Source organism: Alternaria novae-zelandiae, assembly GCF_023758075.1.
Source record: "Alternaria novae-zelandiae strain BMP 2774 chromosome Unknown scaffold_2, whole genome shotgun sequence".
Taxonomy (NCBI): Eukaryota; Fungi; Ascomycota; class Dothideomycetes; order Pleosporales; family Pleosporaceae; genus Alternaria; species Alternaria novae-zelandiae.
In genome coordinates, this window is record NW_026056962.1 from 503,331 (window position 1) to 526,124 (window position 22,794).

Consider the following 22,794-nt stretch of genomic DNA (forward strand, 5'->3'; position numbering starts at 1 on the left):
CAATCAAGTGCTTACTGCTGTGTTGATTATGAGGTTTACACATTACGATTACGACTGCTTTGGGTATTACGTGACGGACAATATCAAATGTCGACGACTTGGATAGGATTGCCCAACTTGCCTGTGTTTCCACACGTCTGGGCTGCATTGACCATGATAGTATTTGGACTCTGCCCGCCCCACACGCGATCCCAGAGCAGCTCTCGCATGCCACGGTACGCGACCCTGACTACATTCCACCAAAGCTTTGGATTCAGGATACCTCGCGTCCACTTGGACTTGATTGAAAGCCCTCGCACATATGCATCGTGAGCTCTGTCCCACCAAACTACAGTTTGCCCTGCGCCCCAATGCACATGGCCGAAGACGTGTAGTGTTGGCTTCACTCGCCTGACCTCAGCAAGGAGGTGCTCGCAGCCGATCCCCGTCGGCAGGGACAGATCCAGATGGTATTTCGGCGGTGTATGTGTGACCAATATATCGATATCTTCAGGCACAGTTTCTGACCACGCGTCTCGTCCCCTTTCATACTGGAAGGCATGCACGTTCATGTCTCCACATGCTGGTATATGTGGTGCGCCGTAGATTCGTATCCTTCTCTGACCTGGCTCCGCTGCGAGCAAGGGTGTGGTAACATCCATCTGATCGCCGTCTTTAGGCTCAACCTTGATCGTTAGGCTCAACCGTCGGTGCTGCAGGTAGTGTACCCTCTTCCAATTGAGCCTTCCAGTCCTGTGCTGTTCGGACAGCGATGGTCGTGTCCTTGGATCCAAAAAAGTATCATGGTTCCCACTGATCACTACAATCTCTCTATGCGGGAGCGAGCTCAGCCAGTCTATTTGTTTCTGTATTTCCGCCACACTTCCGTCATTCGTCATGTCACCAGCGTGGATGAGCAGATCGCCTTCCGGTACATCTTCCGGTATCAAATTGTGCGTATCGGATATGCAAACGACTCGAATGGGTGGGCGTTGTAAAGGCTTCGGGGGTGAGCGCAGACATGTGATAAGGTGGTATGCATGGTAGAGGAGTAGCTTGACGGGAGCTCGGAAGAAGAGGGCGATGAAGGGCGTTGGCTCGAACTCTGATGCGGGGCGATACCAAGGATTCAGATGCTCGAGAAGCATTTCCGGGGGGCCAGATGCCCGTCGTAGCTCTGGTGACCGGTTCGCCTGTCACTGGTTTGGTGGTGAGCAAATGGGTGGCAGCATGCGACGCGTCGACCAGGGTCCATGTTCGCGTGGCTTCTTAGCGTGGCTGTGCGGGCCGCGGCTTTCCTCGAGGCATACACCCGTCAGCCTATCACCTCCATGTGATGTCTCTGCTGCACCTAACGAGTTCAGCAGAACGCTCCTCAGCCACGATTGCAGCCTTCGTCATGTATCGCAAAACGCCATCGCGCTGTTACCCTTACCGGACCCCACTATTCCAGCCTCCTGGATTGGTCTGGGATGTGATGACGGCCTTCAGCTCGAGGCCACGGGGCAGTTTTGGTTACAGATCAGGTTGCGCGCCTGCATCGCGGCGTGCTATGCTCTCATGTCGCCATGAAGGTTTGATAGAAATATCAGCCTTCTCGCTGCTTACCCTTGAGTAATTCTCCAAGTCTGCGTTCATCTCATTGCTTTCCTCTCTCGGCGAGACCGTCCAGCTGTCCCTTTCAAAGGTTACTCCGAACAGCCTTAGAGATGGCAGAGTTGGCTATCGGAGGTGTATCCTTCTTCTTCCAGGTGTTTGCGGGATGTATCCAAGGTTGGCATACCCATTGACCTACGCCTGAAGATGCATTAATAATCTTGATTAGGTTACGAACTGATCGCAGATGCTTGTCATCTTCGCAAAGACTGCCAAGCGCTTCTGGTCAACTTCAAAGTGGAAGAACATCGACTTCTCAACTGGGCAAAGCTTGTACAGCTCGATTATCGAGACGACAAACTGGTCCTGAATCACATGTCGAAAGGCCTCATTATCAACATCATGGAGCAACAACAAAAGCTTCTCTTCTCATTCGGCCGACTAGACAAGAAGTACGAGAGACTTACAGAGCCTCTCCTAGAGGAAGCAGCTGAAGCATTCGTCCTACAAAATTTTGATCGCCTGATCGAAGACGATACCAACGGCTCTGGTGAAGGGAATGCAAGGTCTGTCCGGTTCCCGCCTACTGACGAGCTGGTAAAAATGTCCCTCAGATTCGTGCAACAGTTCAAGGATGTACCAAAGAGGCTCAAATGGGCTGTATTCGATCACCTCAAGATGGAGAAGCTAATCGCGAGACTGGCCGACTTCAACGACAAGATGCACGAAGCGCTCGACAAAGCTCAAGTAGACCTGCTCATCGATATGCAGACGCGTACAAATGACCAAATAGTCTTGCTGAACCGGACGATGTCGCACATGGTTCAAATCTACCAATCCCAGCAATCAGAACAGATTGGCTTTCGAAGGGCTTATTCACTGATAGAGATGGAAGATTCCGAATATGATGGTATGATGGACAGTGGTGCCGTCGCAGCTCGTGGTGCCGCCCGTCAGCCTCTTGCTGCTTTAGCCCAGCAAAACTTCATTCACCTTGCTATCGAAGACTCTCACGAAGATCTTACCACAAGCTATGCAGAAAAGATCAACATGCCAGATCTTCCAAAGGACATTCGTGATACCCAGCTCCAGTACATGGACATACGCCCTAAGCTAGGCAGTCAATTTCCCCTGGAGATTGATGAAGGTGTACGCACGGAGGCATACTACAAGAACACACCTGTGTGGATAGAATGGAAATCACCCGATACCACGGGTCCCATGCAGCAGGATGGTGCTGTGGACGCCAAGATCCACGCTCGCGTCAAGAAACTGGCCGCCTTACTCAGTAAGCACAACAGAACAGTCCGGTTTAGAGCACCCTTCTGCCGAGGCTACTTTATCGATGAGGACGAAGGACGTTTCGGGCTAGTCTTCGAAAAGCCCGCGTCCGTCCCGGCGGACACTGAACCGACATCTCTACACGCACTCATCGCAAACCCCGAGAACGATATACCTTCGCTCACTGACCGTATCATACTCATGAGACTTCTTACCGAGACAGTTGAACGTCTCCATGCGGTGGATTGGCTTCACAAGGGCCTACGCTCGGCCAACATCCTCCTCTTTCCGAAGCAGGGAGGAAGAGTTGAAAACGGTCAGGTCACGCACGGCGAGGTCAACTACGCGGATCCTCTGATTAGTGGTTTCGACTATTCTCGTCCGGCAACCAGCGATGATATGACTGAACGGCCTCTTGACAATCCCGCTGCAGACATCTATCGTCATCCCTCCGTACAGCATAGAGGGAATCGCGAAGATGCCGGCGGTCGTGAGTCTTACAAGAAGTCGTTCGACCTCTACTCGCTCGGTATCGTGCTACTGGAGATCGCTTACTGGAAAACCATTGACCAAATTCTGTCTATCGATCTTGAAAAGGCGCGGCCTAAGCATACGTGGGCTGTGGAGAAGAGGTTGCTACAGACGGAACCACAACATCTACGGGGCGTAAAGAGTTATCTAGGTAACACGGTGGAGGGTGTTATCAGGGCTTGTTTGCAAGGGCCTACCGCGTTTGATCTCGATAAAAATGCAGATGAGAAGAGAGAGGTTGTTGCTGCCCAGCTACAGGAGGCATTTGGAGAAAAGGTCGTGAAGAAGTTGGCATGTATGAAGGGTCTTTAGGCATTTTCTCTCTCATTTATCGCTAGGACACCATGAACATATCTGACCCATGCTTGTTACGTCTATGCCCCATCACGAAATGATGTGAATGCGCTTGATCATACATGTGCTCCGGTGTGCTTGTCTCTTGTCGCTGTTGTAGTCAACATGTGAAGCTAGACTGGCATGTTCGGCGGCGAGATGCACAGTACTCTTTGGGACCTGCAACAAACAAGGTTCTGGTTTAGGGGTTGAGAGTTGTCATTGTATCGAAGAGGATCCTCCAATGCCGCTATTTCATCCATCGTCAATCATATATATGTCCATGAGCAGTCGCCCATGATGCCATCCATCGCTCCGCAACTCGGTTATGCAAATATCCCTAAAGTACAAACAGGCTCGAATCGAAGGCGCTTTACATTCCGTGCTTCTTCAGGTACTCGCCGAGCTCAACTACGGAGTTGAAGGCGTTGGGAGTCTGGATGGTGTCGGGGTGGTGGGCGATGATGACGGCTTGGGTAGTCTTGAAAGCGACGATGCCCTCTTTTCCCTGGTGTTGTTGTCAGTGCTTGAACACTTGATGGTGGGCAATGTCTGGCACCTACCTTCTTCGCCTTGAGCGAGTCGTCGCTTGCCTCGATGGTCATGTACTTGACACCGTTGACCTTGACACCTTCCGAGATGACCTTCTTGGGCTCTGACTTGTCGTTGAAGGATTTGGCGATGGCGGCCCTTTCCTCAGCGGACAGCTGTAATTGGTCAACACCAATCTATTGTTTATGCGCCACCGGAGCTTTGATTCTGGAGTGCTCGCTGTGTCCGGCGCGTATTGTATCGGACGACTTACCGAGAAGTCGGCGGAGGCGGCCCAGGCAGTCGAGCCCTCGATGTCGCAGATGAGGGCCTTGTCGATGTTACCAGTGCCGACGAGGCTGTGATAACGTTAGTCATGGACAGGTGATAGATTGGGAGGCTGGATGTACCTGGTGTCAACGTATTCTGCGCCCAAAGTTAGCCAGGACCTTCCAAACTCGACGCCTCGAGCTGCTCACCTTGCCAGGACATGGTTGCGGAGGGTTGATGTGCGTGCTGTGGAAGCTTGTGGTGATGGGAAGATGAAGAGGGATGCGGCGAAGTAGACGCAGGTACTTTTGACTAAGCAGAGCAAGAGGGTAAATGCGGTGAGGGTGTTCAAGGCTGCGTTGTTGGGCTAAAGTTGCGATTTGATAGTGGGGCTGTTTTGACCCCGCCTCTCGCGATGAAATCTAACGGACGCAATTCACTCCTCCAATTCCAACACGCAAACCTCTGAGCTTCTAATCTGACGACCCGTCACGCGTCCTACTTGCGCTATCATGCAGCTGCTTACTTGGTGGGGGTCACCACTGCCCTCGATGCCTAACGCGACGGCACTGAGCGCGCCGCATTTAGCTATGCCCACCGCGATACCCGCCTAGTATCCGCCGCGCTCTGGGGTCGAGGACGGATAGCGGGTCAGAGTGCTGGCAATTCAGCAGTCGATCCAACAGTCATGCAAGAGCGGACACTGGAACCGTCCATGTCCAGGTCCTTCACACGTCTACTATTTAACCCGTCTCTAGCCTGTTTGGAAGCAAACGTTGAAATTGCAGACATGGCAAATCGAGCTCCGCGGCAGATATGAGAACGTATTAGCTGGTTGTGGGACGACTGGCTTTTCATCATGCGCCTTGTGCAATTTGTACAAGCTGGCGATTCAATTCTCTTCCCACATTGCCGATCTATTCCCTGTCGTGGCCCTTGACTATGTGATGGCTGTTTGCGAACACGTCCCGCTAGTCACGTGCCAGCGCTAAGACGAGCTTGAAGCTTGGAGCTACCATCCAAAAGTTACGTCGCGTTAGACATGACCAACAAAGTAACTACAAGCCCAACCACCGAGCGTACATTGAAGAGCACGCAACAGGACACTGCTACGACTGAAATTGCGCGACAGCCAAGACATGCCATCTCGTTCTCCATCTCCCGCACGCTCGCGCACGCGCAGCCCTTCTCGCGACCCGTCGCACACAACATCACCCAGCCGCCCTCGGTCGGCGCAGTCAGGCTCGCCGCGCCGCTCCGTCACCCCTCGCTCGCCTACACGGTCTCGTTCAATTACTCGATCGCGCTCGCCGACATCACCGTCTCCACGGCGCAATGGGCGACGGAGCTACACACCAGAAAGCAGATCGCGCTCGAGAGGTAGAAGTTATTCCCGGAGTTTGACTCCAAGAGATCGGTCGCCAGCACCTAGAAGCGCAAAGGTAAGCATACTCCCTGTGCTAGACGCAACTTTCAGAGCTGCCTTGCCTCAGCCTTCCTGCACCAGCACGCTGACCCACCAACAGATCGTAGTTGAAGCCTTGACCAGGAACGTCAAAGAAGACCACGTGCGCGAGATATTCGGAAAGTACGGTGTCATCAAGGAACTCACCATGCCCATGAACCCCACCTGTATGTTTCGCCCTACCTCCCCACAGAGCAGGACTGACTATTGAACAGTCAACATCAATCGCGGCATAGCCTACATTCTCTACGAGGAGATCGACGACGCCGAACGCGCAATCGCGAAGATGCACGACGCACAATTAGATGGAGCCAAGATCCAAGTTTCCATTGTCCTTCCCCGCCGTCGTTTCTCACAGACACCTCCGCCCGCGCGTAGAGGCCCGCCGCCACGCGACGACTACGAAGGTGGCTATGGGCGCGGTGGACGGGGACCGAGGGGCGGAGGCCCACCTGGCGCGTACAGGCCACCACCTATGGATGGCCGTTATCGATCTCCACCGCGTCGAATGTCGCCCGATCGAGGACACTGGGGTCGGGGCAGAGGCGGAGGCGGTCGTGGTGGACGAGGGGCCTACGGAGGACGGCCACGGTCGTACACACGTTCTCGCAGCCGGTCACCACGACGAAGCCTATCGCGCTCTTCTTACAGTCGCTCGCCATCCAGAACACCACCAAGACGAAGTGGGGGGGGAGGCTATGGCAGGCGGGACAGTCCACCAAGGAGGGGAGGTCGCGCGGGTGCAGGCGGCGGAAGGAGGAGTCCAAGCTATAGCTCCTATGGCAGCGACCGGAGTCGAAGCAGAGACCGCAGATGAGAGACGCAAGATTGTCTTCATTGTCGGCTGGAAAAGCCTAGAGGCATCCGCACAGTCAAGTAGGAGCTCGGTTGGACGATTCGGTTGGCCAGACCAATGGTATACATTAATTGAAATCGGTCGCAGACTCAGTTGGGCGAAGACCATCTTGCCTTGAAAGAAGTTTCCTACATGCCCACGCGTCTTCGCAATCAATCAGGTCATCTTCAACTGAAATCCTGCTCCCTTCTCTTCTTCCTCTCTGCCCTTGAAAATACTACTAAAATCCACGTTGCCCTGCATTCCGGGCGCCTCTCCTCTCTTTGGCGCATTCGGACTCTTCTTCCTTCTCCTCTCCTGCCCGGCCTTGCTTGGAAACGTGGGAAACATCTCGGTCGGTTTCGGCTTGGGTTGCTCTCTGAAGTAAGGATGCTCCAGTACTTCTTTCGCTGTAGGCCTATGGTCTGGATTCAGGGATAGCAACGAAGAGAGGAGTTCAATGCCAGACGCTGTCAAGAAGGGAAATTTTGCACGGTTGAAGCCTGGGGCGTTGCGGTGGTCGCGCGGTAGCTTTAGTGATTTGGAGTTGGGCAGGCGGTAGAATTGTGGCCAAGACTTCTCTGATGGGAGACCACAAAGGGAGAAGATGAGTGAGAGCTCGTCGACCTCGTTCTTGCCTTGTAGTAACGGCTCTTTTGCAAGCAGTTCGCCGAATATACAGCCTACGCTCCACATGTCGACTTCCGTCCCGTAATCTCGAGTCCCTAGTAGAAGTTCAGGCGCACGATACCATAGCGTGACGACCAGTTGTGTGAGGGGTGCGTTCGCCGGCGGGATGTATCGTGCCATACCAAAGTCTGCAAGCTTCAGCTGGCCACGGTTGTTGAGTAGGATGTTTGATGTCTTGAGATCGCGGTGCATGATGAAGTTCTCATGCAGATAGCCGACGCCAGAGACCAACTGTCGTAACAATGTCTTGACTTCACTTGCCATGAATGGCTCACTCATGTCTTCTTGTAATGTCTTGAGGTCATGTTCGAGGAAGTCCATGACCAGGATACATTCTTGCGGGTCGTCACCAGATAGAACCTCCAGAAGATCGACGACATTGGCATGTCTGCAGCGTTGCAGGATGGAGATTTCTCGTAGCGCGGTGATAGGGAAACCGTCTTGGTTGTAGTCCATTTTGACTTTCTTATGGGCGACCACGGAGCCTGTAGTGATGTCGCGCGCTCGTGAGACCCAGCCGTATGAGCCTTCTTCGATCTGATTGAGGGTCTCGAAGTTGGAAATATGTCGACAAGGGTTCCAAGCTCCGCCTTGAAATCGCAGGAGCTTCCTCTCGGTCTCTTCTTCTTTGGGCTTTGCGGCTCCCTCGTCATCGTCGCCTGTTGATAATCTCCTGCGCTTTGCAGGTCTCGATTCCGCCTCTTGCGTTGTTCGTGAGGCTACTTCCGCCTCTTGATGTTTCTGAAGCTTCAGGCGTTTCTTCTCTTCTTTCTCTTTCTTCCGACGCGCTTCCTCGGCTTTGTCTGCTTCATCATTTGCCCATCGTGATGCCATAGCTCTTTCTCTTTCCTTTCTGACCAAGAGACCGACTTCCACTATTATATATGTGCAAAGGCGTGTATTGAGGTTAAGTTGGTTTGGTTTTCCCAGAAGGACCCGGTTGGTGTGTTTCCGTGTAGATGGCGCTGGTTGGACCGATAGCACGTGTGAATCGTTAAATGGTGGTCATAGCTTCGTTCACGTTGGCGTTCCGATCTAAACTTTCTGTAGTTCCGAACGCGCCAACGTCATGGAGCTTCGATAAACAAGACCGACATGAGGACCAAACCTCTGAACCTACTGCGGACAGCGACACAGTGTTGTCGATCGGTACCACGACAAACGTCGATCCGAATAACGAAATGTGCCTCCCGGTGGTCGTCGACTTCTGCCTCTACATCTTCCGACTCGGAACGACAATGGTCGACGCCGCTGGCGAAGACGCTGGCTGAAGCTATTACAGTATGAGTCCCCTTCCCAGTATGAAAGCAAGTCTAACATTAGCTTCAGACGACAGGTCCAATCTCGGTAGCGGCGTATATGCGACAATGCCTCACTCACCCCGATGGCGGTTACTACACAAGACAAACATCGACTGGGCAGGATCAATTTGGCACAAAGGGTGACTTTGTGACATCGCCAGAGATCAGCCAGGTATTTGGCGAGCTTATTGGTATATGGCTATACGCAGAGTGGCTTGCCCAAGGAAGGAAAGACAAGGTGCAGATAATCGAGGTTGGGCCCGGACGAGGAACGCTAATGGACGATGTACTGAGGGTATGGTGCTCTGCCAATAGTAGAGAATGCGAAGCATGCTTACAGGATGGCAGACCATATCTAGTTTCAAGGCTTTCACAAATAGCATCGAGGCTATTTATCTCATCGAAGCATCACCTTACCTACAGAAACAGCAAGCAAAGTTGCTGTCTGACACCGATGATCTGAAGAAGAGCGACATTGGTCTAACCGCACAATGCAAGTACATGCCTTCCTGCAGGATCGAGTGGTGCGAAGACATCAGGCTGGTGCCAAAAGGTACGCGCTCGACTCTACTCTCTTCATCAACAGCGTACTGACAACATACACAGAGCATACGGCAGCGCCTTTCATACTAGCCCACGAGTTCTTTGATGCACTTCCAATCCACGTCTTCCAGAATATCTCTCAATCTTCGGTGCCTGCCTCATCGACCATCATCACGCCAACCGGCCCTATCAAACCCAAGCACGGCGTGACAACCCCCAAGAATACCTGGCATGAGCTGGTTGTTTCGCCAACTTCGCCGTACTCGGATATGGGCGCAAGTGGCTCTTCGCCAAAGAAAGGGGATGAAAAATTGGACTTCGAATTGACCGTTTCGAAGACACCGACGCCACACTCCTTATACCTGCCGAAGTTGTCTGATCGCTACAAGAAGCTAGAGAATACTGCAGATGCGATCATCGAGATCTCGCCTGAATCTTTTGCCTACGTATCTGACTTCGCTGTACGGATAGGCGGCAGCGCTCCTAAGCCTAGCAACACCTCAGCATCCCATACTCCCTCGAGCAGAAGTGCTCCTGTTGAGGAAAGCTTCGTAAAAGCGCAGCCGTCTGGTGCAGCTTTGATCTTGGATTATGGACCTTTGGATACTATCCCAGCGAACACTCTCCGGGGCATTCGCTCACATACCACTGTCTCGCCTTTTGCATCGCCCGGTCTGGTAGATCTCTCGGCTGATGTGGACTTTCTCGCCCTTGCAGATGCAGCTTTAGATGCTTCTCCGGGTGTTGAGGTTCACGGACCCGTTGAACAGTCTTTCTTTTTATCGACAATGGGCATTAAGGAGCGCGCTGATCGCTTACTTAAGGCTGCTAAGGATGAAGATACGCGAAGACGCTTGGAAACAGGCTGGAAGCGACTTGTCGATAGAGGGCCAAACGGCATGGGTAAAACCTACAAAGCTATGGCTATCGTGCCCTATAAGAAGCAAGGCCCAGTCCGACGGCCGATCGGGTTTGGCGGAGACATAGTTGGCTGAACAATATGATAGCTACCAAATCAACAGTTTTAGCCTTGGACATTAGGTGATGGGCGTCTGATGACTAAATACGATGTGTATTCCCATACTGCGTGCCGCAGTTGATTGCATCCGATTGATCGATCGAATTTCTTCAATGTTACCTCCACTCGACTGGCTCTCACGATGGAATGATACTTTGCATAGCCATCCTACCATGATTGATGCGCGATACTTCCATCACCGGTACCCTACGTAAGAGAAAGACCATCCTATGGGTACACTCATCTTGCAAGGAAGTCTTGGTGTCTTTGAAGGACAGCATCGAGGAGAGGATTCCTTCTGATCGTAGAAGGAAAGAACAACGTCACGGATGAATGGACGAGTGCTCTGCACATCAATGATGTTAAGACAATTTACTCCTGAAAACTCAAAAAAAAATAGAGTTTAAATCGTATAAGGGGGCATAGAAAGGGAAGAATCTACATACAAAACATACTAATAAAAATCGTTAGAACACACACTGGCATCGCTAGCCCTCCGACGTCTTCCCTTGCCCAGTATCATACCCACATGCAGTGCACATCCCTGAGGCACCTCGTCGTCTTCAGGCTCACCCCGCTCCCAGTCCTCAATCTCATCTTCAGCAAGTTCTTCATCGATCACGTCGAAACGCGCAGAATTGAATCCTGCGTCCCCGAAAGCAGAATACATAGACTGGCGCTGCGGCTTCGGGAAGACAGAAGCGTTGTCATCCTCATATTCCGCGAACGGTTCGGGGTCAGGATGGCTAGATAGAAGCTGTCTGTACTTCTCCACGCGCTCTTCTTGCGTCTCAATGTGGTCATAGATCGGGTTGTCGAGAGGATCTATGTATCCCGTGCGAGAGGATGGGCCGCCGGTGTAAGACGCGATCGTGTGCGCTGTGGTTGCGAGTGATCGGCGGGAGATCATTGAAGCGGGAGGATTGAGGCAAGAGTTCTCCTGCCTAGTAGAACCCGCGACTGACGGTTGTGGCACAGGCCTGCGTCTGATCTGTAATGGAGCTGGACGGTCGTCCGAATTGTGGTGCCGAGGAAGGCGAACGGTAGGGAGGCTCATGGTATCATCAGGCGTGATAGTCCTTTCTGGATTATGCGAAGCCATTGACTCGTTGTAATGCCTTGACGCGTTTGTCGATGAGCGAGAAGGTATGAGTCCAGGCTGGTTTCGCAAAGCCGGATGGACATCTTCTTGGTTGTGAGGAATAGTGTATACCCGCTTACGCATACCGGGTATCTCAAAACCAAGATCCTCGGCCTGTGACTTGAGCTTAGTGTCTGGAGGCCGGGGATTAGGACCCAGTTTGGGGTCGAACAGGCTCGGAGCTGTTAGTTCTTGTTCTCGCCGCCGTCTTACAGTTCTGGTCGAGGCAGAACGGCTAAAAGTGCGCTGATGAGCAGAGACGGTAGATGAACCTAAACTTTGACAGGGCATCGGACCGACGGGAGTTTTCTGCGTTCTCGTGCGGCTATGTGCACGAAGGTGGCGGTGTTGCTCATGCTTCCACTGAGCCCGAAGATGTTTGAGATCCATGCCCAGATCGCATGCTCTTAACATATTGCTTTCTCCACTCGCCTTCCTGACCCAGTAACGCACGAATCGAAGACGTTTGCTCTTAGTGCTGTCCCAGCCAGCAACGCTACGGATCGCATCCATTGTCGTGAACGCCTTGCTGTTGAAGCGACCGACCATACCGGCGAACAGAGCAAAAAGAACATCCGAATCTGATCCCATCCGCGCCATCATACAAGCCGGGCATTGGTCTGCCTGATAGTGCCACTTCGATCCGCACTGAATCGGCTCATGACCAGGGGGAGCGGAAGCACACGAACTAAAGTTGGGTTGCCACATCCGTAGCACAGGTTCTAGTTGACGGACTTTCAACTTCTGATCCGTCGTTAGAAGGCCGTGGGTCATTACAAGTGGATAGAGAAACTTGCCGATGGCGCCATCGTATTCGTGACGGATCCATTTGAAGATGTCATTGACAAGATTTTGGTTTAGGCCCTTGTGTGTCGTACACAGGTTCGTTGAGCCGAAAGAGAGCCGCGAAGCGCGTAGCCGGCTAGGAAGCCGTTGTATAGCTTCCTTGGTATGTTTACGATATAGCGCTTCCTTGCGCTCATCGCGCAAATCATTGGGAGTAGGGACATGCCGAAAAATACGGACAAGTCTCTTCATGTCGCTGTTGTGGAGCCGGCGAGTCTCCATCCTGTGTAGGAATGAAGGCATCGTGAAATGTTGTGAGATGTCTTTGTGGTTGTAATGCATTGTGGGTGCCTTGTGATAATGGTTGTGTTTGGTCTGTTGTAAACATGGAGGAATGTGGAGAGGTTAAGAACACGCACGGGACGTTTGCAATGAGACAGAGTGGTTTCATGATGCAGCGTATATTGCGAGTGATAGGGCGCGGCTGTGTAGTCTGTGAAAGTTATCAGTGTGTATATATCATAGGACAAGCGAAAGAGGAAGAAACAACTCGAACTCAATAAAGTATCAGTAGAGATACCTGCTCATATGACCTGTGGGAGTGAAAGACAGTATCGGTGAGACACTCATCAGTAAAGCAGCTAAGGCTGATTGGCACCAACGATCGAAACAGCGCAACGTGAAAAGCCGTCGCTAACAAGCGAAGGTTGTAGTATTTTGAATGGGAACTCAAATTCGATGTAATCCAACCGTCCAGCAAACGCCGTCCCAGAATCGTACAGTCCGTGAATGAATGACGACAAGATACAGGCCGTATTTCAGAAATAGCAGGAGAATATGCACCAGTGATGCAATGCAGCGGATGTGATAGAACCGTCCGGAAGTTGTACACCCGAGACTATACATTACCTGCTGCAACAGCATGATGTTTGTTTACACATAAAAAAAAAGTACAGATTAATGTGAGCTTTCCAACCCCAGAACATTGGCTCTCCTGCCGTGCAGGTTTTGATTGACCTTGTTGGTCAAATCTTTGAAATTTGTGCCAGCCGTTGATGAGATGCTGCTAGCCTTCTTGCGCGAGATGCGAGGTGTCGATGCGCCTTGTGGCACTACACCCTCGTCCTGTGTCAGGCCCGAGGCTGCCGCGGTCGACATGGGTACTGCAGTAGCTTCGTTCTCTTTTTCTTGGTCGACCTTCTGCTGTGCTGTAAGACGAGCACGCTCATATTTGGCAGTCACATCGCCTTTGTACATTGTCCCGCCAAGTCGGTCGAGGTATACGAAGAAAGGTTGCGAAAAGTTGGTCTTGATACCCCAGCTCTGGTGATGAATGTCGTGGTAAGCGGCATTGTTGGGGAAGATCCAGTGGATAGGGTCGTAGGGGAATGCGTAACCGCCGTGATCAAGCACTGTCTTGATGGTAGAGCCAGTGAAGAACCACATCGACTGTCGCATTGTCATGCCGGTAAGCAGATAGCTCAAGCCAGCACCCAGGGTATCGAGCGCGAACCCTTCGATCGGGTGGTTGTACAGAGCGCCGTAGGCATATGGCACATAGAGACGGTGATGCCGCGAATGGAACGTTACTGCGTGGGTTAACAAAAGTCGAAGAGCATGACACGGGTTGGAACTTACCATATAACCATCTGTTCAGGTGCATGGCACGGTGCAGCATGTACTCCCACGCGTCCATGATAACTATGGCAGCACTGAACTGGATGGCAGGTATGGCATACCAGTACGCAAAGCTAGCCACGGCCATCTCCCAAGAAGCAAAGGCGGGGACGAGAGTCTGCTCGCCCGCAACTGTCGCTGTCTGCAGCAGCGCGGGGTATTTGCCTCCGATGACAACGGAAGAAAGTATCGGCTGTGAGGTAGCGACCTTGGAAGCCAGCGCGATCGGGTTGACGCCTACCGCAGACAAGACGTAAGGAACCGCGCGCTGGGCAAGTCTGAGCTTCTGCGCGTACCAAGCCACATCGTACTCGGCTTTGCCGGTTGTCGGCGCCTCGTCGATTAAAGAAAGGCTGAAGGATGCGAGAATCTGAATGACTTGCTGGAGTATGACGTCGCGCAGCACTTCGTAGCGTGAAACATGGTTGCGCTTCAGAACCTCTGCTGGCGTGTGCAGCCGATACTGCGGGAAGAAGTCGTACACGTCAATGACGTGGAAAACCAGGGAGACAACCCAGTATCCGACTACAGGCAGTGCGGCTTGTATGAATGCATCGGAGACCCACGATGTGAGAGGCTGAAGGGGCTTGAGGGTGTATTCGGGAAGCGGCGGGAGGTCGTAGGACGTGATGTTTGCGCTCGCCATGGTGCGGCAGCGGTGCGCTAGGAGAGCGGATTATCGATTACAACTGTATGTATGCGAGACTGAGGAGTTGCGCAGCGCAGCCGGCGAAGACGTCGAAGGTGCAGCGTACTCGAGGCGAGATCGCGGTGCTGGGCCAGCTATGGGGTGACAAAGACGGAGCCGGAAGCCGCGGACCAAGGAAATTAGGGAGAAGGCGCGATGCGACGGACGACTGATGTCGGTATTCGTGCTGGAGGCCGGATGGCGCGCAATTGACCAGTCGAGCTCAGAAAGGAGAGGCTGAGGTGGGCGGAGCGAGGGTTGGGTGAAAGTCGTGTGAGAGTGGTGCAGCAGCGTGCCTGTGACAGCACCAAGGCATGACGGGGGTTTACGATATACGCGCGCATCATGACATTTCGCCGCCGGGCGCCCGGGCGGGCCTAGTCGCTCAGCCACTTCCACTTCCACCCGTTGCGGTTAGCGCGCTTTTCACACCCAATTTTCGACCCCACCAATTTCTCCTTCACGCCTACAGGCCAGCGCTTCTTTTCCGCTCCAGTCTTCAACCCCTCGCCTGCCCGCCCCGACCAACGTACACTCTTTCCACACATCCCCAGACCCTACTTCCCTCTACCGCCAACATGATCATTTTCAAGGTACGTTGTGCCTGCGCTGGGTCGCTCTTGCCTGCGCCCTACCCCGCCTTCCCTGCTGCGCTTGATGCTGCTTTGCGCATACAAAGAGCCTCTTGTCTTCTCTTCTACTAGTCGCGTAGTACTGACATCTGCCAGGACATCATCACCGGTGACGAGATCATCTCCGACTCCTACAACCTCAAGGAGATCGACGGCGTCGCCTACGAGGCCGACTGCACCAAGATCACTGTCGGAGGAGAATCATTCGGTGGGTACTGCCAAACGAGATGAAGATCTGGCAGGCTAACGACGTGTAGACACTGGTGCCAATGCTTCCGCTGAGGAGCAAGAGGAGGGAGCCGACGATCAGAAGGAGACCAAGATCGACGTCGTCTACTCTTTCCGCCTGAACGAGACCGGCTTCGACAAGAAGGGCTACCTCACATACCTCAAGGGTAAGAACGCTAGGGCAAAATCTTCCAGACCCAGGACTAACGATAGACAGGTTACATGAAGTCAGTCAAGGAGGCCCTCAAGAACAAGGGCGCCGACGAGGCTACAATCAAGGACTTTGAGAGCAAGGCCTCCGGTTTCGCCAAGAAGATCATCGGCAACTTCAAGGACTACGAGTTCTACACTGGCGAGTCCATGAACCCCGACGGTATGATCGTCCTCCTCAACTACCGCGAGGACGGTGTCACACCCTACGTTACCGTCTGGAAGCACGGTCTCGAGGAGATGAAGGTCTAAGTCCAAGAGGACTTGGCTATGGGAAAGACGAGGCTTGGTTCACGGTTCATTGAATTCACGATTACCTATTGCATGTTTGGGAAATATCCGCCATAGTGCGAAAAGCGGAATGGCACAAATCTAGACGATCTTAAGGAGCCGTACACGATACAGCATATTATTCTCTATCCATGCTACACCCTGCCACGTCCGCGATTACTCTAACACTTGTGATGGGGCTTCGTGGAGGCGACTATACATGCTGAAATGTTGAGTATCAAGCAAGTCTCGCGGCGATGTCAGAATCAGTATCGGACTATATCCAGGGCTGGCACTTAAAATTCCGCCTAACTCAGCTTGGTGAAACATCTCATCGCGTGACCACGCGATACCGCGTACGTGCACAGACCACAGGTTTCATCACCTAGCAACAGCGGCCTCAGGCACACATTCAGCAATCCTCAGCCTTCCGCGACTCACCCCACTATATCGTTACGTCCTGAAACCATTCATTCTCCTTCTTTGTCGCCGCGCTCCCGCTAGTTTCTCTGTCGCATGAAGTCCAAGGTACAGAGGAACATTGTTGCCCCGCGTCATGATGGGTAACGGTGGTCCCGCCGTTTCGCTACCGGCAACTCCGCAGCATCTCCGCCCTGGAGCGGCCCTAGACGACCAGATTCGATCATTGGAAGAAGAATGGAGACTTGGTCTCAAGATCCGTGGCGCTGAGTGGTCACCAAAACGATCAAATACAGATGACACTGCCGATAAGATCTATGCGCTTGTCAAGTTCCTGTTCTACAGAGCTCCAACCGCCCTCAAGCAGGCAATTGGAGAGTTCAGAGCTGCTGCTCCAGGCTCACGGCACCAAGACCGCTTAGCGTTACTTCGTCGGATTCTGTCCAGCACAAAAGAGAGTGAATTGGCCACGCGGGGTAGGACGCCGAGAAACGAACCGCCTAAGAGCCTAGCGGCATCCTTTAGTGGTGAGCACAGATTTGCTTTTTACAATTTTAGTTGCGCTTCTATCGCTTCTTCCCGGGCGTTCTGCGATAGCTAATCAGAACACAGGAGCAAAGCCTGCCCAGCAATCAACGAGTCGATCGTCTGACGTTCATCAAGATGAGCGTAATTCATATGCGACTGCTGTTGACCCGGGATCACCGACAGATGTTGATACCGATGATGAGACGGATCAAAGATACGAAACACCACTGTCGCCGTCAAGATCGCCATCACCGTCTGTTAGGTCGGCCCAGACGCTCTTACAGGCAAGTAGCCATGCCTCTTTACATGCCTCCAAGAAAAGGCCTTCTGAAAGCTCCATTCATTCCGAGAAATCGCAGAAGTTGACCAAGATCTCAAAGGGGAAACAGGCTGTCAAGTCTTACAAGTCCTCGCCTATCCCACCACCGCATTTCAAGGTCCCAACGCTCGATATGGCTCGCTCCATACAAGTCTTGAATTCCGTCCCATCTTCGGTCAATACATCCTTCAACAACACTACGTTCTCTTCCCAAGAGACAGCGAATACCACAAACACCTCGTTCACCTCGTACGATGGCATCAACGAGTTATATGGAAGTAGTATCTCTAAGCCTCAACTTAAAAGGACGAGCTCGACTACACTGGGCTCCCTGGATGATCACGAACTGTATCAAGCCATTTCTCGTTCAAGGAGCGAAGTATCCGAGCAGGAAATTCAGCAAGACCTGAATGAAGACTTCTCGCAAAGAAGCAGCGGTCAGAGTAGGTATACTTCTGGATCTATGGACGACAACGATCTTCTCGAAGCATCTTTCGAGGTTGAAGAGAAGGAGGCCAAACTGCGAGTGATTCCAGATGGAAAGATGGAGAGTTCTAAAGCGCCTGCCCTTGTTGAAAATCACCATGAGCATTTGCGCGCATCTGCAACGATACTATTTCCGTCCAACGGAGGTGCAGACGATCAAGAGACAGCGTTGATTACTAGTGTGTCTCCCTCGAAGATGACACACGAAATACGCAATCTACCCAAACAGAATCTCTTTCTGGACACGCTTCCCGGGGCGCTCGAATTTATGCCCTACTTTCTCTTGTTCATCTGTCTACGCCTAGCAACAACAAACTCCCTCGCAATACAAGAAGTAGTACGTGGTATGGACGTATCTACCGTATCCGCCGACCCCGAAGCCTTTTGGTCCTTCATCGAGAAACACGACAAGATAGCCCACGTGAAGCTGCGCGAGCATGGGCGCCTCTGGCAAGCAGCGAAGCGCAACTTTGATGGTTATACTTTCAAAGGGCATATGACTTTCAGCCTCAAAGACACCGGACCGATTATATACACCACTCTGTTGCCGATACAAGCAGATAAATCATGTCGACTTCAGCGAATGTTTGGGTCAGACCGATTCCTCTACTTGAACACTCCCGTCTTCAACTCTTCCAAAACGAATCGTTTCAACGCTGATCAGGTGCAACAAATTCGAAGTCAATGGCAAGCATGGCTCCTCAAGGAACACTCCTTTTCAGGTCGTAAATGGAGAGTCTTTTACGTTGGGGAGCTGAAGAGAGGCAAAACCATCCGCCACAAGGAATCGATTCACGATAAAAGGATTGTGCTATTCGCCACGGAAGGTTGCGGAATTGACCGACCCTACTCTGTGGGTCAAATGCTCCATCGATTCATGGCGTTCGAAACCAACGGCAATCAACGTGTGTGCAAACTGTTTGTTCGTATCGAACTCGGGCTTTCACGAACTGTACCCACGCTGTGCTTTGAGGTGTCGCAGATGAGACACGTGGCCGATGACCTTGCGACAAATCATCCGGAAGATACTCGCTTCAACGATCCTACTTTAGAATGGGAGGGGTTTCCAGATGACGCGGTCATGAATGACGGATGCTCGGTCATGTCTGTGGGTGCTGCACTGGCTATATGGCAACTTTACAAGAAAGCCACAGGGGTGACTGGTCCCTTGCCGAGTGCATTTCAGGGACGTATCGGCGGAGCTAAGGGTCTCTGGATGATCAGCGCAGAGTCGTTCACTAAGGATCCTGATCATTTGAAGCACTGGATCACGATTACCGGAAGCCAGTGGAAATTTAATCCACCTACGGACGAATCAGTGCATCATCACCGCACGTTCGAGTTATCAGATTACAGCTCTGCACCGTCACCATCGGAGCTGCACATATCGTTCATTCCCATTCTGATCGATCGTGGTGTATCGAGAGAGATTGTAGCTGATCTTATGAAGGAGCGTTTGGATGCAGAGCGTAAGAAGCTGTTGGAGTTGCTCCCTGATCCTGTCAAGACGTACGATTGGGTTCACCGACACGGGGCGAAAACGCTAACTGAAGCAACTTGGCAAGCTGCACTACCGGGATCTCTTGAGGACAAGCTGAAGTTTCTACTCGAGTCAGGATTTTTGCCTACCAAATTCCCATACCTCGCCAAGACTCTCGAGCGCTTTATACAGACAAAGCAAATCTTTCAGGAGTCCAAGCTGCGTGTACCCCTTGCAAAGTCGGCATATCTCTTTGGGGTGGCAGATCCGTTCGGTGTGCTGGAGCCGGGAGAGATTCAGGTACAGTTCTCTTCTTCCTTCATCGACGAGAATACGGACGAAAAGTACCTTTGCCTGAGGAGTGTAGAAGCACTTGTCGCCCGCCAACCCACCTGTCGCCGCTCGGATATCCAAAAAGTACGCACGGTCGTACGTCCTGAGCTATCGCATCTGGTAGATGTGGTAGTCTTTCCCTGCAAAGGGCAGTACCCGCTAGCCGGAAAGCTGCAAGGAGGCGACTACGATGGCGATAAATTCTGGGTCTGCTGGGAACCCAAACTTGTGCAGCCTTTCTTGAATGCTCCAGCGCCAGTAAATCCCCTAGATCCTGAGCAGTACGGTATAGAGACAAGAACAGAGCGACTTCGGGATATCATGAACACTCGCCAACTCAAAAAAGTGGACAATTTTCTCCGCGCAGCCTTCGAATTTCGCAATAACCCTTCTCTACTTGGAATTGTCACTGTCTTTGCGGAGAAACAAGCATATACAGAGAATTGCATCCATTCTCAAACGCTTGAACATCTGTACAATATGCATGACTTGCTAGTGGATGGAGCAAAACAGGGCTATGTGTTCAAGCAGGCGACGTTCTTTCGGTGGGTACGCGACCTGACAAAACGACAGAAGGAGCCAGCTTACAAGACTGCGATGGAAAGTTGCGCCACTGCCAGGGATTCTACAGAAGTTGAGAAATTACGGAAACAGAGGTATCGATACAACCCGGACCATGCTATCGACTACATCTATTTCGATATTGTGAGAGCACACAACATGGAGACGATGACGCAGGTCAAATACTTCTTCTCACAGCCTACTGAGCTAGATGACGTGCTACTTTATCCCAGCCAACGCCTCACAAAAACAATGTCGAACACGGTCAAGCAAGAATTCATGTCTTTGACCACCAAGTTGGAAGACGTCAATCATACCTGGAATACTGGCTGTCATCGTGATGTGATCACAGCGGAGCAGTTCAAAACGGTCGTGGATAATTGCTATGAAAAGTACCGCGCTATACGGCCCGACAATCCTGGCCATCCTGAAGTTTCTAGATGGCTGGAAGAGTACCTTGTTCCTGGATCATGTCCATGGGATTTCATCAAAGCATCGGCATTGTATAAGAAGTTCGACTGGCCGGGAAAATCCACTTTTGTTCTCACAATGGCAGGCCGGGAACTCGCGCGTCTAAAGGCCGATAGCTCTGACAACACCAGGGCGATAGTCACATCTATCCGCGCCATCATGAGGCCGAAACCTATCAAAACGCCGATCCAGTACGATGAGGAAGACGAGGAAGACGATTTTGAGAGTGCATTCGAGGAGCCCATCTTGTAACGGTCTTCAACAATCACGAAGCACGGATTAGCTTCACTCGTTGGGGGCAGTCATCTCAAACGCTATGCTTTCGCACCATTGGCGTATCAAGTTACCATCAACCTTTGAGCGCCTAGAAGCTGTTTGACTAAGATGCTTATTGGGCCCTAAGCTATCTGGTCGTTGATTTCGACTTCAGCTTTTACACCATTTGCGCATAGCAACGTCACAGATCTTCATGTACACACCAGATGCATGTTTCATCTACGGATCACGGTACCAGAGCCACCGCCGGTTACTAGGTACTGGACACCTCATTGCGCCACCAACCATTGTATAGTGCAACTTCATCTTCAATCTGGAGTTAGTCCAGGAGTCTCACTGAGCCATTCATAGCCACATCTTTTTAGATGGTGGCACAAACATAATAGGAGGTTGAGGAGGACGAAGAAAGGAAGGAAGGAAAACGAAGACATTCTGGTTGAGAGTCAGAAGAGATGTATAGAGGGGGTTAGAAGATGGAAGTGGAGGTATAATTCGGGGTCTGCTCCATGTCACTCATTTGTCTCTCTTCCAATGATCGTAGCTCCAAGCCAGTTCATTGTGATTTCGCTCCTTGCTCACAATTCGGTGCTTTTTGTACTCTTCTACTCGATCGTCATATGCATAGCTCTAAATGATATAGACCTACACGTGATGAATATGCAGAAGCGCACGCATCAACCAGTGCTTGTCGCTTTGAGCAATAATTGGGTATCTTTAAAAACATCCACGACTCTCCAGTACATCTTTAGCACACGGCTCACCCCATCGTAGGAGCAGCTGCTGCAGCCTTGGTCTTCAGATTCCTCCTCTCTTCTTCTCTCCGCGCTTCCACACCAGCCAAAAACTCCATACGACCCAGATAGGCTTCCTTGGTCTTTCCATGTGTATCCAATTCCTCTGCGATGCCCTCTTTGTCCACGAAGCCTGTCCAGTCCATGCGCGATTTGTCCACGACATTGAGCTTCTGCGCCTTCTCGACCTTCTTCGCGACCGATATGTCTGTTTCTGGCGGAATTTCCTGCTCGCGTTGTAGATCGGCAGCGGCGGCACGGGGCCAGAAAAGTTGGTGTTCGGGTGCGAGGGCGCGGACGTAGCCTGTAGGGTTGGGGTCGAATCGGGATGGACGGCGGAGGGGGCGACGGATCTTGGGTCCACTAGACTCGGAGGGATCTTTGGGGGACTCTGTCGTGGGTATTGTTGCTGCGGACGCATCGAGTGTCTTCCATCCATCTTTGAGGTATTTGTCGAGCTGCGAGCGTGGAACTTGCTTCTCCTCGGTCGTGTCCTGCCCAGCGAAGGTGAAGACTTTCTTGATCGTGAGCTGTTCTTCCTCTTCCGCTGATACTGGGATGTTGGCTACGGGTACGTGATTTTGTTGTGCAGCTGATTCATGTGATGCTGTGGAATCCAAAGGCTTCAGAGGCGCTGCTGTCATTTGGGCCCATAGCGCATCGACATCTACAGTTGCGCCCTCGGTCCTTGCAAGCGGTCTCCGTTCTTTTCCCTCAATCCTCCGTTGCGCCCGTGTTTTGACAAGTCCACCCTCCCCGCCTTCATCATCTGATATGATCAGCTCGTCTGCATCATCGTTGCCGCCTTTCTTCCCCTTCTTCTTCGCCCGCTTCTTCCGCGCAGCTTGTATTGTCACTTCGTCTCCAGAATCAAGGTCTTCGTCGGCGGGCGCTTTCCGCTTGCCCTTGCGCTGTGTGGGTTCTATCGTGACATGGTCTTCGTCTTCGGAACTGGATGCCTCTTCGGGAGGCGCGGCTTCGGGGTTGAAGTCCTCATCGGACGACTCGTGGTACTTCTCGTCGACGTTCTCGAGGTCTTCGTCGCCATAAGTGTGTGGCATGGTAAAGTGGGTATTGAGTCGGAGGCCTGGGATCGCGTCGCGCAAGCCAAAACGAAGATGCGC

At 52.1% G+C, this 22,794-nt stretch overlaps 10 protein-coding genes across 10 annotated transcripts; 5 read left to right on the forward strand and 5 right to left on the reverse strand.

Annotated features, from left to right (window-relative positions):
* Positions 1–83: 83 nt before the first annotated feature.
* On the reverse strand, positions 84–1,127 carry J4E88_001207 (uncharacterized protein; the record flags this gene model as incomplete). The annotated part of the gene is made up of 1 exon (XM_049394879.1): positions 84–1,127. The coding sequence occupies one exon, from the start codon at positions 1,125–1,127 to the stop codon at positions 84–86; it is 1,044 nt and encodes a 347-aa protein (XP_049258743.1).
* An 823-nt stretch (positions 1,128–1,950) lies between these two features.
* Positions 1,951–3,699, forward strand: J4E88_001208 (uncharacterized protein; the record flags this gene model as incomplete). Its single annotated transcript, XM_049394880.1, has 1 exon — positions 1,951–3,699. One exon carries the CDS (start codon positions 1,951–1,953, stop codon positions 3,697–3,699), a length of 1,749 nt encoding a protein of 582 aa, XP_049258744.1.
* A 394-nt stretch (positions 3,700–4,093) lies between these two features.
* Positions 4,094–4,743, reverse strand: J4E88_001209 (uncharacterized protein; the record flags this gene model as incomplete). The annotated part of the gene is made up of 5 exons (XM_049394881.1): positions 4,094–4,228; positions 4,284–4,427; positions 4,526–4,610; positions 4,662–4,677; positions 4,731–4,743. The coding sequence occupies 5 exons, from the start codon at positions 4,741–4,743 to the stop codon at positions 4,094–4,096; spliced, it is 393 nt and encodes a 130-aa protein (XP_049258745.1).
* Positions 4,744–5,563: 820 nt separating this feature from the next.
* J4E88_001210 (uncharacterized protein) lies at positions 5,564–6,760 on the forward strand (the record flags this gene model as incomplete). Its single annotated transcript, XM_049394882.1, has 4 exons — positions 5,564–5,901; positions 6,071–6,153; positions 6,202–6,317; positions 6,599–6,760. 4 exons carry the CDS (start codon positions 5,564–5,566, stop codon positions 6,758–6,760), a joined length of 699 nt encoding a protein of 232 aa, XP_049258746.1.
* A 238-nt stretch (positions 6,761–6,998) lies between these two features.
* J4E88_001211 (uncharacterized protein) lies at positions 6,999–8,345 on the reverse strand (the record flags this gene model as incomplete). Its single annotated transcript, XM_049394883.1, has 1 exon — positions 6,999–8,345. The coding sequence occupies one exon, from the start codon at positions 8,343–8,345 to the stop codon at positions 6,999–7,001; it is 1,347 nt and encodes a 448-aa protein (XP_049258747.1).
* Positions 8,346–8,870: 525 nt separating this feature from the next.
* On the forward strand, positions 8,871–10,350 carry J4E88_001212 (uncharacterized protein; the record flags this gene model as incomplete). Its single annotated transcript, XM_049394884.1, has 3 exons — positions 8,871–9,107; positions 9,161–9,365; positions 9,419–10,350. 3 exons carry the CDS (start codon positions 8,871–8,873, stop codon positions 10,348–10,350), a joined length of 1,374 nt encoding a protein of 457 aa, XP_049258748.1.
* A 2,907-nt stretch (positions 10,351–13,257) lies between these two features.
* Positions 13,258–14,623, reverse strand: J4E88_001213 (uncharacterized protein; the record flags this gene model as incomplete). Its single annotated transcript, XM_049394885.1, has 2 exons — positions 13,258–13,889; positions 13,939–14,623. 2 exons carry the CDS (start codon positions 14,621–14,623, stop codon positions 13,258–13,260), a joined length of 1,317 nt encoding a protein of 438 aa, XP_049258749.1.
* Positions 14,624–15,243: 620 nt separating this feature from the next.
* J4E88_001214 (uncharacterized protein) lies at positions 15,244–15,987 on the forward strand (the record flags this gene model as incomplete). The annotated part of the gene is made up of 4 exons (XM_049394886.1): positions 15,244–15,258; positions 15,394–15,505; positions 15,555–15,692; positions 15,743–15,987. The coding sequence occupies 4 exons, from the start codon at positions 15,244–15,246 to the stop codon at positions 15,985–15,987; spliced, it is 510 nt and encodes a 169-aa protein (XP_049258750.1).
* Positions 15,988–16,564: 577 nt separating this feature from the next.
* On the forward strand, positions 16,565–20,855 carry J4E88_001215 (uncharacterized protein; the record flags this gene model as incomplete). Its single annotated transcript, XM_049394887.1, has 2 exons — positions 16,565–16,952; positions 17,038–20,855. 2 exons carry the CDS (start codon positions 16,565–16,567, stop codon positions 20,853–20,855), a joined length of 4,206 nt encoding a protein of 1,401 aa, XP_049258751.1.
* Positions 20,856–21,636: 781 nt separating this feature from the next.
* On the reverse strand, positions 21,637–22,731 carry J4E88_001216 (uncharacterized protein; the record flags this gene model as incomplete). The annotated part of the gene is made up of 1 exon (XM_049394888.1): positions 21,637–22,731. One exon carries the CDS (start codon positions 22,729–22,731, stop codon positions 21,637–21,639), a length of 1,095 nt encoding a protein of 364 aa, XP_049258752.1.
* Positions 22,732–22,794: the final 63 nt, after the last annotated feature.